Here is a 19,403-nt window from a genome sequence, read left to right on the forward strand (position 1 = left end):
TTTTTTTTTAACTTAATGGAAAGTTTCCCTCTAAAGGCATTTTTGGTTTGGTGAAAAAAAAAAAAAAAAGTAATGTCTTCATTGCATATTAGGGAAATAATTACTATTTTCACACTGAGATTTAACTTCTATTTTTTAACTATAGTTGGACAAAGTTAACACTCAGGAAAGAAAACTGAATTCTACCTGTATGAGTCAGATTTTTGTTGACTGAATCTTTCTTTTATGTAGAAATGGCTACTATTTATTAGTAGTATTCAAAGGAATTATAAGAAAATTTAAAATTTTCAGGAAGTATAATTATTTGTCAGAACAATTTCTATATTCGTGTAAATTTTGTATAAGTGTTCTGTTATGTCTGATGCTTGACTTAAGGCTTGTCATATTTATGGGATGCATCTTTCTGGTTATTTCTAACTTTTCTAACTGTTCCGGTTCTTTCTAACTATTTCTAACTGTGCTTTCAAGTGTGATTTCTGTTTTCTGTTTCTAATGGAAAATTCTTTCTTAATGTACTCTGGAGGCAGCAGCTATAAAAATGGAAATTCACGATGACTCTCCATGCCTTTAAGCAAGAGATGGATCACATAGCAAGAGCTATTAATTTAGCCAGTGGCAAAGATGGAGTTGCACTTTTTTTCTTCTCCTGACCTTATTGGGGTTCATAGATCAAGTGCATCATGTTCTGCTTGTCAAATAAGTTGGCTTGTTTGGGTTCAACCCTTTGGGTTGGAAGAGGAGGAAAGGAGATGTGCCGCTTCCAGCCAGACTCATGGCAGCATTTTGTTCAGTGACTGTGACTGATGGAAAAGCTCAATTAAGTTGTCAGAAAGAATAAAAATAATGACTTCCATTTAGTTTGCATTCAAAGTTAACTGCTTCTAGCATCTCTGTCTGGGTTTTCTGTTAGAATATAATGACAGCTTCATGCGGAATTTTTTTTTTTAAATATATATGAAATAGTAGCTATCAGCAGTTGTCCTTTCCTGAATTGTCAGACCTATTCCTTGGTATGTGTCAGCAACTAATTATTTTAAGAGACTCAATTTGCTGCTATATTTATGACGTTACTTTCAACAATTGCTGCTAAGTACTACCATAGAAAAGAAGCACTTTCAGAGCACTTTACTGCTCCTACCCACTTGTGGAACTACTTGGACAAGTATCTTAATTTTCTGTGAATTGTAAGACAAACCTGCCAGATTTGTTCCTTCTGTGACTTTTTTTTTCCCTCTTCAAAACAAAATTGAAAAACAAATCTCAATTCCTTGGTTAAATAACTAATGATAAGAGATTGACAGGTGATTTTTAATCCACCTTTTGTGCCTTCCAAACTTCATACACAAATGAACATAGTGGTTGTGTTGCTGTGACTTCATACAGTCTCGATCTACCCTGCTGTGCAGGGATTCAGTCTGTTTTGGAGGTGTATTGAAATAGATTAACAAAATTAATTCACGTTAGCAAAATGGCAATGTGGGTGCATTCCTTCATGCTTTCATTTAAAAGCTTCAGTCTGCTGCTCTTTTCTGTCAGTACATCTGGTCCTAACAGGTACACCTGTCACTGACAAAATTAGCCCAACATCTCTGTGAAGAAATTCTCCAGCATTTAAACTTAATAGTGAATGTTACCTCTGGCAGCATGCATGCGAAAATTGAGGTATGTCTAATGCCTGCCTTTGGTTTGGAGCTGACTGTAGCAGCGATACTGAATGAGTTTGTGTTCAGTTTTGGGTACCTCAGAAGGATATTAAAAAAGAATATTGACTTATTGAGCATGTGCAAAGAGCAGTGAAATAATGTTTGCTCCGGAGAGGAGGAGGCTAAGAGGATTGCTGCAAGGAGAGTGTTGATCAGGTAGCAGATAATAGGAACTGTTTTCAAGTTGTGCCAGGGAAGGTTTAGATTGGAAATGAGGAATAATTTCACAGACAGGGTGACCAAGAGTTGGAACAAGATGTCCAGGAAAGTGGTAGAGTCCCCATCCCTAGAGATATTCAAAAGATTTGTGGACGTGGAACTAAGGGACATGGTTCAGTTGACAAACTCAGGAGGTCAGGCTGATGGTTGGACTTGCTGATCTTGAAGGGCTTTTTCAACCTAGATGATTCTATGATTCCGAGTTCTATGTGGAATAGAAAGGACATGTAATTTAACTCTGTTTGGATGGGCTTTTGATATAAATATAGACTTTTGGGTTGGTTTTTTTTCTTAATTGTTGGACCTGAAAAGTAAAACTTGAATCTTGTAGATTTTTTTCTCTCTTAAGAAACAAAGACTGATGCTTGGAAGTCAGATGCTGTTAGAATGTGATCAAAGCTAACAAAATTAGGACTGCTGATTTCCTTTCATATTTTGCTTAGGAAATTAGCTGGGACAGTGCCAGGAAAAGTTGTTCCAATGCTATTCCAATTCCATTAATCTTCATCTGATATATTATTCCACAGGAATGTAATAATTTACGATGCTTTTGACTACGTTGTTGCATTGGAAGAAGGATGGCATCAGGATAGCAACTTGTCCCAGAATTTCTTCCTTTGTATTTCTTGAGATTGTACTTTAACATTCACAAAACAAAGATACAAAAAATTAAATAAAATAAATAAAAATAATGAAGAAAACTGTGTCTATATAAGTATGTATATTTGTACATATGTATTAAAAATTTGTTTGCATTTTGTGGGCAGATCAGATGCAGGTGATAATCTGTGGGTGAAACTGGTTACTGTTATGCTACAGAGATACCCACCTGAGGAAAAGGACAGCATGGGAAATGAAATTTTGAGAATCTGCCGTTCTTTGTACGACACTAAGTACAAGCTCCCTGTTGAGGTAAGTTTTAACACTGTCTATGTTGGATATGAATCCTGTTTTGAGGTCCCAGGTACCAGAATGATGTTGCCGTACTGGATCGAGTCCAGTGGAGAGCTTGTAATATGATTAGGTGGATGATACACAGTGCGTGCAGTGAGGCTGGGAGAATTTGAATAATTCTGTCTTACAAAGACATACATGAGGGAAGTAACATGGCTTAAATATTCTGAAGTACATGGAAGAGGAATTATGTAGAGGAGACAGAAAACCTCTTCTTAGTGGTACTGTAAGGCTGAACGTGATGCAGCAGAGACAAGTTGCATCAAAAATTCTGATTACATAAAGGGAAAAGTTTTTCTCCACTGAAGTGGAGAAACCCTGGCATATGGGCTTGCCAAGGGGAGATGTGGATTGTCCACTGTTGGAGATAGTCAGGACTTGATTTACATCATGGGCAGTTTTGGGGGGCTGACTTTGACTTAAGCGTTACTTAGGTTGTATGTATGTATTTCATGCATTCATGCATTGCTGTTGAAAAGCTGTGATAGAGTCAGTAATTTTCTTTCATAACTGTATAAAGGTTTAATGAGAAATCCTTGAAAATGTGTTGGTGATAAAAATTTATGTGCAAGCAATTACTTTTTGATAATATTATGTCTTAACTGTGCATGCATGCTTCAATACAAGAATCTGTAAAGGATAAAGTTAGTGAAGCATTCTGTACATAAACAATGTATATTAATGAAGATGCATTTGAGAAATGCTTTTTAAAATTCATGCAACTTTAGAGTAGTCCTGTGAATATTTTGCTAGATTGATTAAGATCTTGTAATTTTCTTCACACAGTCATAGCCTTTGCTATAGAAAAAAAGCTGACGTTAAGATTATAAGCAGAACAGAAACAGTGTGTTCTGTTTAAAATAGGATGGTTTGGGATTTGCTATCTTTCTTGTTTTGAACAATCTGACTGCAGTTAAGTTCAAAGTCTGTGTAAAACACAACTCCTGAAAGTGTCAGTAAACTGAAACAATACATATGTTTATTAATTTACTCATTCCAATACAAATTTTATTGAAAGGCTGGTTTCTGTATCCTTAGGACTGGTGTAAGTGTATGTATCTGTTTTTTGTGTGGTGCTGAGTGGTTCATCACAACTCATAAACTCATTATCTTTTTCCATGAGAGTAGTCAAACCTTGCCAAAGTAGAATTTTCTATCTCACTTTAGCAAACCAGGAATACTGATCTCAGTGAAGGTTATTATCTTCACAGCAATCAATTTACCAAGAATGAGTTGTGTTTCTGAAGTGATATTTTTCTTGAATTCTGTAACAGGACCATTATGTATTTATTCACTGTTTTGATACTGTTTGGCAGCTTTAGTTGGAAGTGCCTAGTTTTTTAGAAGTACTGGATATGGAAGAACCCTAATATGGGTATGAATACACAGTTATGGCATGAAGTTTATTACCATATTTCCTATGAATACTAGAATGTCATACAGCAACAGGAGTTGCACTATAATGCTGAATTGTGTAGTTATCTATAAATGCAAGCTGTAGTGTTTAAGTTTGAAGAGGTGGAGTGATGTGGGTAAATTTCAATGATTTATTTATTTATATGCACAACTACAGTGATAAAGTGCGCAAATTAGAGAGTTGAATAAACACACTGATTAAGAGTGACAGGATTCTAAAAGCAGAGAATTTCATCACAATGGATAGCATTTCCATTCTGAAGTCCAAATGTTGTGATGGAAAACAATATTTAAGTCATGGTTAAGAAGTTAGAAAAAACATTTCTTTAGATGCAAAGTTAATCAGAAAGTATTCCCTTTTCTTTTATTCTTCCTCCTGCTGGTCTTCCTAGCTTTTTTTTTTTTTTTTTTTTTTTTACAGCTGAACTCTCTTTAATGTCTTCAGGGGAGATGCGTAGCTTTAATCTTTGTATTTCTGTATATGGGGTTCTTTTTTGTTGTTTTTTGTTGGCTTTATTTGTGTTATTCAGTGGATAGATTTTTCTTCATTACTTTTAATTGAAGTAAGCATTGTTTTTCTTGCTTGAAATGCATATGTTTTGACTATCTGACTTCTGCATTTCTTGATTAATCTCTTTAGAAACGGGCAGATCTTCTTACCCTAAGTGTTGAAGCATGACTCCTCAGAATATCTCACGTTTTTCTATCAATGTGTAGGTCATGTGTCAGATAACCTAAACACTTAAATGCATCTGGTCTCTTATTTTTTAATCTGCTGAGGTTCTAGTGGCCATAAGATGCTTATCTCCTAGAATAACATTTCAGTCAATTGGTTTTCTTTTCTATTCTTAGCTGATCATACCTACTTTTTATATATTAATTTACTTTGTATATTTTTTCTACACTCACAGTTTATTCTGATCATTTTGTTGAGGTAATTTTGAATTTCATAAAATCATATAATTGTTGAAGTTGGAAGTGACCTTTAAAGGTCATCTAGTCCAACTCCCCTGCAATGAACAGGGATACCTACAGCTAGATCGGTTTGTTCAGAGCCCTGTCCAGCCTGATGTTTCATGTCTCTTGGGCTGGGACATCCCCCCCCCCCAATAGTGGGGGTTGCCACAACCCGAATGCAATAGTTTGACTCAGTCTAGGCCTCTCTGGATGGCCTGTCCCTTAGGTGTGTCAACTGCACCCCCACAGCCTTATATCATCTGCAAACTTGTACTGTTTAAATGCTGCCTTATCATCTCTGGTCATAATACTATTTATGTACAGTATCTAGCTATTCGAGCTGTCTATTAAAACCTTGAATAATTCTGGACCAAAAGCGGACTGCTGTGAAATCTATTTTGTAAATCCACTACAAAAGTTCCTGCTCCATCATGGCAATAATGGAAGGAAAGTCCTTGCCCTATCACAGATATTGTCCTATCCCCTCAACTATGAAAACTGTTGTAAGGGCCCATAGGAACATTTTTCTGTATGAAATTTTGCTTATTTTTTCATTATATGTTTTGATATACCTCTCTGTGCAGCTGTGCCAGTGCTCCGTCACTGCACTGTGAAGATCTCACACACATTTGTGTGGAATTTCCTGTGCATCAGTTTGTGGCCGTTTCCCTTCATCCTATGATGACACACTGCTGACAAGAGTCCAGCGTTGTCCCTTTGCCTCCCACTCCTTAGATATTTATGGATGTGGATCAGATCCCCTCTGAGTGTTCATTTTTCAAGGCTGAACAACCCAGGTCTCTCAGCCTTTCCTCATAAGATAGGTGTTCCACATCTTTTATTATCTTTGTGGCCCTCTGTTGGACTCTTTCAAGAAGATCCCTGTCTTTTTTGTACTGGGAAGCCCAGAACTGGACACAATACTCCCAAGACTGAAAGAGCGCAGTATATTACCTTATGACAGACTGAGAAGTGACTTACTGTAGCCTGTCAATATTTTTAAAGGGAAAATAGGCTAATAAAAGGCTCTTCTGGTTTACAAAGAAGTGTGTAACAAGAAGCATGACGATCTATCACTGGAATGTACTTCTGCTTGAAGAGAAATTATGGATTATATTTGAACATTCTGGATATCTGCTGTCCCTAGGCACGTTAAAATAAGGCACAAAGATCCTCAAGTGATACATCTGGTAGCTACCTAAAATGTAACAAACTTTTGCTTCAAAATCTGCTAAATGAATTGGACAGTTAAGTGTGTGTTTTCTTCTGTGGAAGCCTTTATTCCTCTGTGATGAACAAAGCAGATTGCTTCAGGAAATGTCCCATTAGAATGTATAACCAGCAATAGAGTATAATCTTGAAGCATCTAAGATGCAAACTAAACAGCGGCACGTCATCTGAGTTAAATGCAATTGCTTTGAAAATAAGGAAGTTAATATTATTGTTTGCTTGCCAAATGATACAATTTCCCTTGTTTTAAAGCAGTGCAATAAGATAGCAAACACATTCAACATCTGCATCATTGATCTCCTTGACCTGCTGCTTTAAATGTGTGCTGTACGTAGTTACATTGTAAAATTTTCTTAGTTTCCTTTTCTTCCTCAATCACAAAATATGATTTGGAGTTCTCTTAGAGAGCCTTTTTATGGGTTATTTCTTATGATGTTGTTTCTCTGTTTAGCTTTGAGAGGCTTTCAGGTAGAAGAAGTTACCAAGTATGGCAAAAGCGCTGTTTTGTTCGGTTTGTGTATCCTATGATTCATAAGTTATTTTTGAAATATTTGAACATAAGCTCCTTTTATTGCCATGGATACACCTTTTCAAGGAAAGAGAGTTTGTAGAGTGAATCCCTAACCTTGCATTTAGTAGATCTGCTGTTATGTCAAGCATTCTGCTCAAAAGAAATGCAGTGCGGTATGAAATTATCAAAAGTTTCATGAGCATTCAACTGATCAGACAAAGATTTACTGTATTCGTTTAATCTTACTTCCTTATCCTATGTTGTATCCCTTACTGAAATAATTAACAATCACAAGAGTATAGGTTTAATGGAACAGTTCTGGGTAAGAGAGCATGCTGTATCCGAGTGCCCAGAGCTCAGTGCAGCATCATTTATTCTGCTAGCTCCTGTTTCCTGAAGGTGTATACATCTAAAAGGCACAGAGCAATGTGCAGCTTGGTAGCTTCCTGTGCCAGAGTGCTTGTCAAGTGCTTGTGCAGGACGTGAGTGTTGAAGCCCTTGTGATATCTTTATCTTCAATAATTCTTAGGCTTTTAGAATTACAGCTACCAAGAAGGTGCTGCTAGAAGTGTGGTCATATTTCGGGCATCAAATTGTTAAACTTAAAGACTAATGAAAGTTCCAAGGGTTTTTTCTTTGCATACTCTCAAAGTAATATTTAGCTGTCCTCTGACAATTGTGGTTTTTCTGAATACAGAATTTGTCTGCTGGGCCTCTGTGGAGAATGGCTGTAGCAAATGAACAAGCATTCTTGGAAAAAGAAAAAGGAAGTTGTAGTCTGAATTATTGCATGTCAGTCTAAATACTTTCTGATGTATAAGTGGGTAAATCATTGCACCGTTGAAAGAAAACAAAAGTACAGGTTCCGTGCAATAGTTGTTTTTTTGTTTTAGTTTGTTTGCTGTGTTGCTAAGCTACAGTGCAAGGTGCAGATTTGGAAATGCATTATTTTTAATAAGGTTACCAGTTCTTGATTGCATCAGCTTTGTGATCCTAAATTTGTACTATTTTATAAAATGTGAGAAATTGTATGAAAGAGGGAAAGGTAAATTGCTATGCTTTCATCACGTATAGAACTTCATATCGAGATTAAATAGTTTGGCAACAGAGCCTTATGGTGTTGCACTGTGGTATATACTGTTATTTTCTCTTTGATTTGATTCACTTTTACATTTGCATAATTGAATTACAGAAGTATCAAAGGTGTCTGTTAAATTTCTTCCTGTATTTTGCAGTATTTTACTGAGCACAAATATATTAATCCCAGAGAGGTCTGTGATTTCTCTATTGCTGTTTAAGAAACTCCAGATTGTAACGGTGGTGCAGTGTCTGCCTTGCCTTAGTGTAACAAACACTCCACTTAGAACCAACTACATTTTTTTTAAATTCATCTGTTCAGATTTCCAAAGAGTTATTTCCATCAGGGAGTTCATTTGTTTTGTATGTTGGTTTTCATACTGCATTTGGCACAAAATTTTCATAAATTTTAGTATGAATGGTGATGATAATATCTCCAGAGACCTTGCTGATGAGTTTACTTTTATTTTCAGTGTATAAAAGAATTATGCTTGTTGCTGCTTAACCATTCCCTCTTGCTGCCATCCCTGAAACTGCTGGTGGAAAGTATGGATCAAGATCTTCATACTATGGCACTGAAGCAGATAACAGCTGTCGCGAAGGTATGAGCAGTTGAATTAACCACCTTTCAGAGTTCATGGTAATCAATTAGTTCTCTTATCTTACGTAATCGTGATAAGCAGAGACTGTTGAGGCCCTTATCATTATTAAGGTTTCCACAGCTATTGTGCTCACAGAGCAGGAACACAGCACTCATAAGGTATTTTATATATATTTGAGGTAATTAAAGCTGACGACACATTCTTTAAATTACCTAGTATGCTACTGCAAGTCAATATGATGGAACATATATTGTGTTACATAAAGCAGATGGTTATCTCTATGAGGCTACTCTCACACTGCATTGTTTTGTGAAGTGATAAAAGTACAACAAATGAGTTAGCAGGTTTCTGACAAACCTTGTCATGTAGTGAGTTGTTACAGCTCTTTTGTTTTGTGGATGCACAGTTGCATGCTTGGGAATTTTATATAATTCTAAACACATTTTCATTGGATACTGCAGCAGGGTTTCTGGAGAAAAACTGCCTCTTTTTTGGACGAGAACTGAAATACATTGCTATGTATTTCTCAGCTGTTGTATAAAGTTAAGTTTTTTTCTTGTGTGTTTCCTTTTGAGTAGAGAAGTAAAATCTAAAATTGTGGAAGCTGATTTCCTAGACAGAAGCATTGTATTAACTGTTTTATTATTATTATTTTTTCCCTCCTGAAGTTTGAAACTTCTTCAAACTTTTAAGTGAACCCGCATGTACAGCCTGAAAGACTTGCTCTGATTTTGTTAGCTGTGGTCTGCAATCTAGCTGTCTGCAGCAAAAGAGGAGGAATGGCTTTTTTTGCAGTTTGGATAACTGCACTGAAAATCCCCAGAAGTATATTTATTAAAAAAAAACACCAGTGTTTCTGAAATTTATATTGTCTTTTAGGGAACTCCAAGTTGCACATTACAATGTAAAATAATAATTGAGGGTCCAGATCGTTCCAGTTAAATGCACTGCAACAAGTTTTTCAGATTCCTTAGTTACAACAATCTGTGCAGTGCAGTCCCCTGCTTTCACACCATCCTCTGTTCTCTAGGGAGGATATTCTGCACCTTGCACTTCCAAGGACTCTGCTGTAAATCTCTCTCCTCTTTTATTCTCAGTTACTTGAGGTTTTACTTGCATCACCTAGATCTTCCTAATTTGCCTTCAAAAAGAAGTGTTACTGAAATGTGTGAAGCAACAGCATTTTGGAATGTAAATGAACATTTAAAACAGTTGCAGGAAAGGTAAAAGGGCACATTCCAATCCAGGACACACCTGCTTGTATCAAAATCTCATTATCATATTTAACATCTAGTATGAATTTGGAGTATTTCTTAATTGAAGTTGTTGTTCTAGGGAAAGAACCAGGATTGTGTCACAAAACCAGGGTTTTGTGGTTTTGTGAAGCTGTTTATATTCCCTGTTCCTTATGCAAATTAAATACAAAATTTGTTCGTTATTTTTTTCACAAAATATAAATTTCTGAATATTGACCACCAAAACAGTGGATTATTTGTAATGGGTCTTTTTTGTCTGCTTGTTTTTCTTCAATTGCTGATTTTGGTCTGTAAAGAAATTTCTAATTGTTTTTTAGAAACAAGATGATCTTATAGAAAAGCAACTGGCGATCTGATACATCCACTTTCTCATCTATACGTTCTGTCAACCTTTTAAAATTGACTTTCTTGTTAACAGATGAAAGCTGCTGAGTTAGTGACTAGCTCGTAAGCTTCCCAGCAGGGTTTTATGTCTGAGTACATTTTATTTAACTACTTTTCAAGCCCGGTGCTGTGCAGTAGCACTTTCTGAATGGCTGCTAATTGTATTGCTCTATTAACTGGCCTTTTCTTTCCAATGTGCTCCAGCATTCAATTTTCTACACTCTAGTCCAATCAGATTTTATTGAAGTTTTAGGAAGCATGTTATCTTCTTAGTAATACAGAACACTTAGTACATACACCTATGCATTCCTGAAATTGCATTCTTTTGATAAGGAGAAGACAGTTTGATTAGCTGTTTCTAATTTTTCTTCCTAATTCAACATTAACATGAGCATATACTTCCATAACGATGATGCATAACCTAGAATTTTCAAAGCATTTAGCTTTGGTCTAATATTTCATCATAATTAAATTAAAATGGTGTTATTGACTTCATTCTGTTGGACATAGATTATTTCGTATTTGAATGTGAGATGTGAGGAAAAACAACCGGCACGGTCTCTTCCTGTCTGGTATGGGAAGTATCACTCAATCCTTGTTATATACAAATCTCATATTGTTACAAAAGTTGGTATGTTACTAACTACAAGGGTTGCCCTGAAGTTAATGCCTATTATTTTATCATTGTGGCCCACAATGATAAAATAATTCCCACAATTCCAGAGACAGATGTTGGTTTTCTGACAGCAGAGGTTGAACCTTCCCACCAATATTCCATTCCATGTTGTTGCTGCATGACAGGTGGCAGCAGAAGGGCAGTCTGACAAAAGGAGGCTGACTTGGAAGTGTGTATGAATCAAAGGTGTTACTGAATTCCTCCATGCAAACAAAAATGGCACTTCCTGGCATTCATCAACACTTGCTGAACATTGATGGAGAAAAAAAGTGGATGTGAGCACAGTGAGGTGGTGGGTGGTGCATTCCAGCAGTGGTGACAGCAACACTGGACTGCCTTCACTGGTGCAGATTGTTATGGTTGTGACATACAGGCTTTTGTTCATAACTGACAAAAATGCATAGCTAATAGTGGTGACTATGCTGAAAAATAGTGTTTTGTAGCTGAGAATTTGCTCAATTAAAAAGTGTAATTGTGCTCTTTTTATCTGTTGTAACCTCCATGGTAATAAATAGGAGGCATTACTTTTGGAGCAAGCTATGTAAAAGCGCATACATGTTTTTATTTAGCTATATCAGTGTTTATTCAGTATAGCTTTGTATGCATAATTTTTTTGCTTTTTAGCAACAGTAATAGAACTGTTAATGCTTTCTGTATATTATTTTAGTGATTTTTTTTATAGGAAGCCCATTTCTGCTTCCATTATACAGGAAAGGGACAAATAACATCTGGCGAAGGGAAATCATAGCTATTGATTCCCTGACATAGCGTTAGAACAGCTCACAAACGCGACTGTGAGAAAAATACAGCACTTGCTGATACGATGTATTAGTTAGCCATTTGTTTTATGTTGCTGACAGCTTTATGGATGTTTACAGTTAAAAGGATGATGCTGAAGTGCTGATACTAAGAATTGTATAGCTTTTGCCTGTAATAAAACAACCAAGATTTTGTGTAAGCTCTTTTGAAATTGCAGAGTTCACTTTTTATTGTGCATCTTTTTATAAACTTCCAATTGCCTATTTTTGATAACAGAAATTACCAATCTTCCTCTGTGTTGCATGTAAATAATTACATTTTCAATTATTATTATTTTTAAAAACTTTCCTTAAATAAGCTTATTACTGCCAGTGGAACTTAAACTTCCCTTAGAAGCCAGACTTTTTTTTTTTCTGATAAAGGTTTCCAAGCTGTCTGTACACTTGATTATCTTTCATTGATTGAGACTTATTTTTATACTTTAAACAGGGCAACTAAATGCTCTGCTGCCTGTTCGTAGGTATATTGTTAGTAAAGATAACAAATGGGAGTTAAAATACTGCAAATATGTATTCAGCGTAGGCTTTAATAGAAAGTGGGACCAGAAGATATTTTAGTTAATCCAAAATAATACCTGTCTCCATTTTCATCTTGTACTTCCAGTGTTGAACTACTGAGACTGCCTTTACAAAATAATTTATTGAAAAACGTCATATGAAGAATGTAAGGGATTAATGGAATTTCCACTTATTTTTCCACTACCTTGTGCTATGTATGGCTGCTCTCTTTATACAGCTTATCTTTTAAGATAAATATTCTTCGTACATTTGACCTAACTCTTCACTCCCTCTCTTGTTTACTTTTCAAAATTTTTTTAGCTCTCTATTTTCTTACCCCCTTTCCTATTTTGTACTGTAACTGTGCAGACTGCATTTAGAAATAAAATGGATAGTGTTTTTGCCTCCACTTGTAGTATGGAGCTGATACTCAAGGAAGTAACAGATTCAGATCTTTTTAGCTGTAACTGTCATCAGCAGCTCTTATTTTTCCATTAGTATCCATATTTCATAATGCATGGGCTTTTCAGTGCATAAGCTATGGATAAAATGTTGCCTATTGCTATTACCAGACACACTGGATACCTGCACTAATTGCTGGCTGGGAATTGCCCAGACTTTGACCTGACTCTTTATGTGTTAGGTAAAGGGAACCTTCTGACCAGCTCTTGCTTATCACTACAGAGGCATTTTTATCGTACACCTAGGGTTATAATATCTAGGTAGACTTTAACAACAGCCAGTAAAAAAATACTAGTTACTGACATGAGATATAGCATTAGTTCTGGAGAGTGGAGACACTGTTTTGGGTTTTTTTGTTGTTGTTGTTTTACATCTATGCCGACATGAATTTTCAGAGGCATCTGTGGTTACCAGTAAAACTTCCTAGATGCCTCAAGTTACTCTTCCCAGTAGGTCAGAAGAGCTGCCACCTTTGGTAAGGTTGATTGTTCACGTACCTGTTTAGCATAGCAGGCTGTTTAAAACTTGCAGATTCCCTGCCTGTGCTCGCTCAGGAGAGCTGCTGCCTTGGCAGAGCTGAGTGCCTCAAGCCTTAGCCCATTTGCAGCTGGTAACATCAGTGTGCTGATGGCAAAGCCCCAGGCAGGCTTGCTTAAACCTTACTAATTATACACCAGCAACACCAAGTTGAACGCAAGACACCAAATGTCATTCTGATTCAGAAATACAGCAGTCAGCGTAGTGGTTGTACAGCTGCTTCTTGTTCGGATCATTTGCCAAGGGTGTTTCAGAAACAGCTTGAATATGTCCTTCCTAAGACTTCACGATGAGGTTCCACCCTGTCTTGCTGAGGATATACTGGAATAGATTGAGACTTGTGGAGAGAAAATGCTCTTCAGTCCTGTGCTTGTTGAGGGAAGCCCTGCTGAGGCATGATTTATCATCAGCAGATGTAGACCCTTTTATAAATTTTGCATCAAAGAGACATTCTGATAAAATGTGCAAAGCCATGTTTTAAGCAGAATGCTTCAGCAATACATTGATGGAAATGATGAGTGCACCTATTTCAATCTTGTTTTTATGTGGCCTCTGGAATTTAGATGAATACACACTTCAAGCAGAAAAAATTATTGATAGTCTTAAAGAAGCAAGGCAGTCATCAAAAATAAAACTTGAACGCCTGTATCATTAGTGTAGATACCAGCCAATACCCAAGTAGATACGTAAGACAAGGAAAAATAATCAGGATTTGCTTTCTTTAGCATAAATTCTTCTGTTTCTACATATGCACACTGTGTGTGGACATCACGCTAAATCTTCACAGTCAAAACCTACTGAAGGAGAAACCAACTGAAGGAGAAATGGGTGTGAAAAAGTGAACCCTTTCCCATTTAAACCTTTCAAAAGAGGTTTACTCTGAAGAAAAATCTAGCATGTTCAGCATGGAAATGTAGGTAGATACAATGGTTTTTCTCCGTTGTATATACTGTATATTACACTTTAATGTGGCTTATGGTCTACTCAAATGTTCATACAAGATGGAATGTGGTTATGCTTTTATTTGGCAGAAGATGACTTGTGCCTCTGAGGTTTGCTTAAACTACGATCAGTTTCATTCCATATCAATAGAGCAGTGTTTTGGGGATCAGCTATATCCTACTTCAGACAGTGTTTTAAGATTTAGCTAGGATCTTGGGAGACTAAGGGTACTACATATGCAGGCAGATCAGAAGTGACCCTGCTTTGCTGGCTGCCTTGAAAACAAAGCATTTTATTACTAGGATGGTAGAGTTACTTTGTAGAAATTGTATTGCAATTGCAGAATTGACTGTCATGGGCAGAGTCACCAACCACTAGAGCAGGCTGCCCAGAGCCACATCCAGCCTTGCCTTGAACGCCTCCAGGGATGGGGCATCCACAGCTTCTCTGGGCAACCTGTTCCAGTGCATCACCACCCTCTGAGTGAAAATCTTTCTCCTAACACCTAACCTAAATCTCCTCTGTCTTAGCTTAAAACCATTCCCCCTTGTCCTATCACTATCAACACATGTAAACAGTTGTTCCCCCTCCTATTGGTACGTTCCCTTCAAGTACTGGAAGGCCACAATGAGGTCTCCCCGGAGCCTTCTCTTCTCCAAGCTAAACAAGCACAGTTCTCTCAACATTTCCTCACAGGAGAGATTCTCCAGCCTTCTGATCATTTTAGTGGCCCTCCTCTGGACCCATTCTGAGAGCTCTACATCTTCTTTGTGCTGGGACCCCCAGGCCTGGATGCAGTATTCCAGATGAGGCCTCACAGGAGCTGAGTAGAGGGGGACAATCACCTCTCCCTCCCTGCTGGCCACCACTTTTTTAACACAGCCCAGGATATAGTTGGCCCACTGATTTCAACCTACTGGACAGTTCAGTCTAAAGTGTGGGCTGTCAGACACAGCAAAGAGCATTTTCTCTGCTGTCTTGTTTTGTATAAAGACACAGCAATCTTGTTCATGCATGAGTAAAGGCAGATTCCTCTACTTCTGTGTTACATGCAAGCATCTTCATGTCCATAGTATAGTTCCAATGTTTTAATGTTTTTATACTGAAAAAAGGTTATATTACTTTCACACTTGTCTTTCTCCAGTTCGTAGATTTTTGGCACGTAACATTGCACTAGTCTGTAGGACTTTTCAATAACAGAATAGTAGCCTGAAAAACTTGATTTAAATTAGACTTCCCATCTGTTGTTATTCTCATTAGTGTAATTATTGTTTGTGGTTTATGTCCATAAAATCAAACAGCATAGTGCATAGTAAAGCTGTGCCCTGTGTACTGGTCAAGAGTAGAGCTCGTGGAGCTCAGAGGTACAGCAGAATATTTCTCCAACCTTCCATTTCAGAAAAATACAGAAGACTTGGAGGAAATTGTCTAAGATTTCAATTGAAAGAAAAACACTTAAATGAAGTAGCGAAAAAAGTAGCATGAGGGCAAAACTGTCTTCATGATTTAATATGATAAAGGTTCCGTTTTTTCTGGAAAACTTGTAAACTAAAAGGAATAATCATGTGTTATTAATAGGATATTAAATATCATAAACAGCTGTCTGGAGATTAGCCACAACTACCATCTGTTATCTGTGGTTTTGTGATTGATGAAATGTAGTATCTTTTCATGTTTTTGTTTTATTTTTTCCTTTTTTAATTGTATGTAGTGTTGTGTAGTGTGCATCCTTTCCAAAACAGAGCAAGAAATTATTACTGTTTCTTAACACATGTGTGCTTTTGATGTTATACTTACATTTCCTCTCACAGAAGTGAAATGTATTAATCGGTCTCAAATTGTTTATACTGAATAAAGATCTTTCTTCTAAAAGAATTTGTCATTGCTTCAAAGAAATTTCTTCTGAAGTTAGTGGTGAGTTTCTCATCCACTTCAATGCTATGAGCTCCTGATGATCCCTTATGAACCCAGTTCCTCTGCATACAAATATCAATGCAGGTAACAAAACTTGAGAGTCTTCTAATGCCATTCCATTCAAGGAAAGGTTACACACCTGATGTGATTTATATCTTGAGGATCCTGTTTCTTTGACTGCCCTCATAGTGAAACTGGAGAGAGTCATCTCCCACATGACATAGTCCATGTTAACTGATGTGCATTATCTCTCACAATGTAATTGTGTATAAGAAAGATAATCACCAGAAAGTTTGCTTCTCTTGATTGATAGGTTATAGTCATATTTATGTACTTTCCAGAAAGATCAAATAAGTTCCATGCAAATTGTTGTTACAGAGTAATGATGGTGGAAGTTTCATGGAATAGACAATGGGGTTATAAGTCAGAAGTGCCTTTTAAAGTGTGCTCTTGGTAAAGGTGGGGGGCAAAGAATGGGTGCTGCCCATGACATATGAAAGAGGAAGCAAAGTTCTGTACTGTTTTAGTTTGGACTAAAACAGATAAATTTTGCATGCCTGAAAGCATTCAGGATTAAATATTTTTATTGATAGTTAGATTAAAAGTTGTTTAAATTGTCAAGTTACATTGGCAAATCTGTCCGTATACAGCAGTTGTAGCTGAACTGGTCTTCAGGTCCAAAATCACTGAATTTCTAGATTTTGGATTTTTATAGTACATACCCACAGGTATGAGGCATATAAGACATCATTGTTATAGAAAATGAAACAAAGTTAAACAGGCTGTTTTAAAACAGATTGGTGGGGGTTTTCTTTTGTAAATACATGTATTTATCTGGTATATTTGTAAGTTGATAGGATACAGTCATTAAATTCACAATTCCCAACCTCTGTTTTGGTCCTTTTTGCATTACTTGTATTGTTTTTTTGCATGTCTTTGAATGTCATCACACCTAAACTGATTAAAATAACAGTGCATTATATGGAACCTAGAAAAGACTTTGAAATTAGCCAAAATAGAGTTTAATGTGCTCTGCAGTGTTATTTGTAAAATGATAGACTAGATTTTCAAGTGATTATGGACTCTAATGTATCAAATAGTCAGCTTTTTCTGTGGCATCCAGAGTGTCTCTCAGAGGTAACAATTGTGTGCTCCAAATATTTTTGGAAAATAGAATGCATTCTTCTGGAAAATCTGCTTGAATTTGAGAGTGCTGTCAGTATGGCTTACAGTATATCATATTAATAAAAGTGACTAAAATATAATGTGTCTTCAGTCCCATTAGTCCCCAGGGTGTCCTTATTAGTAAGTAAATAAGTAAGTGATGTGGTCCATTCTGCAGTCTGGGCACTGAGAACTCAAAGTAAACATTTTCCTGTAATCCTACCCAGGTTATTAAGCGTTCTTATTCCTCAACTTCATAAAAGACAAATATTTATCTCGATGTAATTGAACTGTTAAAGGTGGCAGAATCACAGGATGGTTGAGGTTGGAAGGGACCACGTGTGGCCATCTAGCCCAACCCTTCCCTGCTTCAGGTGGGGTCACCTATAGCACATTGGCCAGGATCACATCCAGGCAGGTTTTGAATATATCCAGAGAGGGAGACTCCACAACCTCTCTGAGTAATGTGTTCCAGTGCTCAGTCACCCTCTCTGTGAAGTTTTTTCTCATATGCAGATGAAACTTCCTTTGTTTCAATTTGAGCCTGTTTCCTCTTGTCCTGTCCACCACAGAAGCAGCTCTATCCTGTTGATACTCTCTCTTAAGATATTTGTACACATTAAAATGATCCCCTGTCAGTCTTCTCACAGCTAAACTGGCCCTGCTGTCTCAGCCTACGTAAAGGTACATCTTTATGTATTCCAAAGTATGCAAAGTATGTATCGTTGTTATTAATCCGTTCAGAGTACTGTATCATCTTGCTTTCAAGGTCACGCTGTGTAGTTAGAACTGTCATGGCATGTTCTGGTTGATAGATGTATCTGGTAATTCATTTTTAATTACTATGGATTTTTCATTCTTTGTAGGTGGATGATTCCAACTGTGATGCTGAAGTACTTTCCTTGCTCCTCAGTGCCAAGTTAGTGGTAAAGTGCATATCTACTGCCTTCTATCCTCGCCTTATTGACCACTTGCTGGCTAACCAGGCAGAAGGAGGCTGGGATGTAGAGGAAATAGCAAAACAACTTAAAGAAGCAGGGTTCATCGCAGAGGCAGGATCCCTCTTGCTGTCTTATCGAGGAACTCATCCTGCACTCAGGACTTTTACTTCTGCCCTCCAGACTATTCAGCATTGGATTGAATAATGTTGGATTTATTGATTTGTCTGTCTTTACTATGGAGGCCTTCTACAAAAGGGAGAAATTGTTGTTCTAGTAACAAAATAACAAAGTTAGCTGTTCTTACCTATGTTTTGCAGAAAATGTGAACAGCACACTTACGGTGCAGTTCCATATACACCTCTACTGGTTTAAAAAAATTATTGGTGTAGACAGTGTAATTCCATAATTTGACTAGCACATCACTGAACCTGATAAAGTTTTCTTACCAGAGAAGAATGTTAAATGATTACACTCTGACATGTAAATGAAATGTTAGTAATATGATGGATTATATACAATTTGTCTTAATTTCTGTATGTAATTTACTCTTGTCATAATGTAAAACTAATGTAAAAATATAAAGATATATGGAGGAAAATACCACAATGAAAAGTAATTCCTGAGAATTTCAAAACCTTAAAGTTTGGTATTGTGCAATGTTGTTTGCAGTAAGTAAAATATTTTACAATTACTGTAGTATCTCTTATTTTCTTCTGTTGTAGTATCTCCTTCTTTTCTCTCTTTTGCCGCTTTTCCTGAAATTCTCATTTCTTTTTAGCAATGCTAAATCTTGGAAGCATTTTTCTCTGCCGTTTGGGAAGCCCCATCTCAAATCCGTGACACGTATTCATACTTTTTCTGTGAAAGTACTTCCAAAGTATTTTACTTGAGTTCTGAAAAATTACAAAGTTGTGTTGATTTCCAAAATGCCTTTTCATTTAATAAGTCAAAGGATTGCTGATTCATTTTCTAAGTTTTTTAACAAGAGAATTGTTTGTCTACCACATTGGATGCACTTCCAGAAGGTTTTGATGTCCCATATATTAATATAAATATGTTGTTAAACTGAATTTGTAAATCTTTGGCCTAATTTTGTGTTCAGATTTAGTTTTTATGTAATAACACACTGAAACTTTAGGCAC

The 19,403-nt window shown here is 36.6% G+C and overlaps 1 protein-coding gene across 1 annotated transcript in view; it reads left to right on the forward strand.

The window, feature by feature from the left end:
* Positions 1 to 18,953, forward strand: part of NBAS (NBAS subunit of NRZ tethering complex) — a 156,911-nt gene extending 137,958 nt beyond the window's left edge. The window contains exons 50-52 of the mRNA XM_065730695.1: positions 2,690 to 2,834; positions 8,541 to 8,669; positions 18,187 to 18,953. Of these exons, the coding sequence (XP_065586767.1) occupies positions 2,690 to 2,834; positions 8,541 to 8,669; positions 18,187 to 18,465 (553 nt within the window). The 3' untranslated portion in view covers positions 18,466 to 18,953. The remainder of the gene's footprint in view (positions 1 to 2,689; positions 2,835 to 8,540; positions 8,670 to 18,186) is intronic.
* Positions 18,954 to 19,403: the final 450 nt, after the last annotated feature.

Source organism: Cyrtonyx montezumae, unplaced genomic scaffold (assembly GCF_038088225.1).
Source record: "Cyrtonyx montezumae isolate F1298 unplaced genomic scaffold, pur_monq_1.0 scaffold_13, whole genome shotgun sequence".
Taxonomy (NCBI): domain Eukaryota; kingdom Metazoa; phylum Chordata; class Aves; order Galliformes; family Odontophoridae; genus Cyrtonyx; species Cyrtonyx montezumae.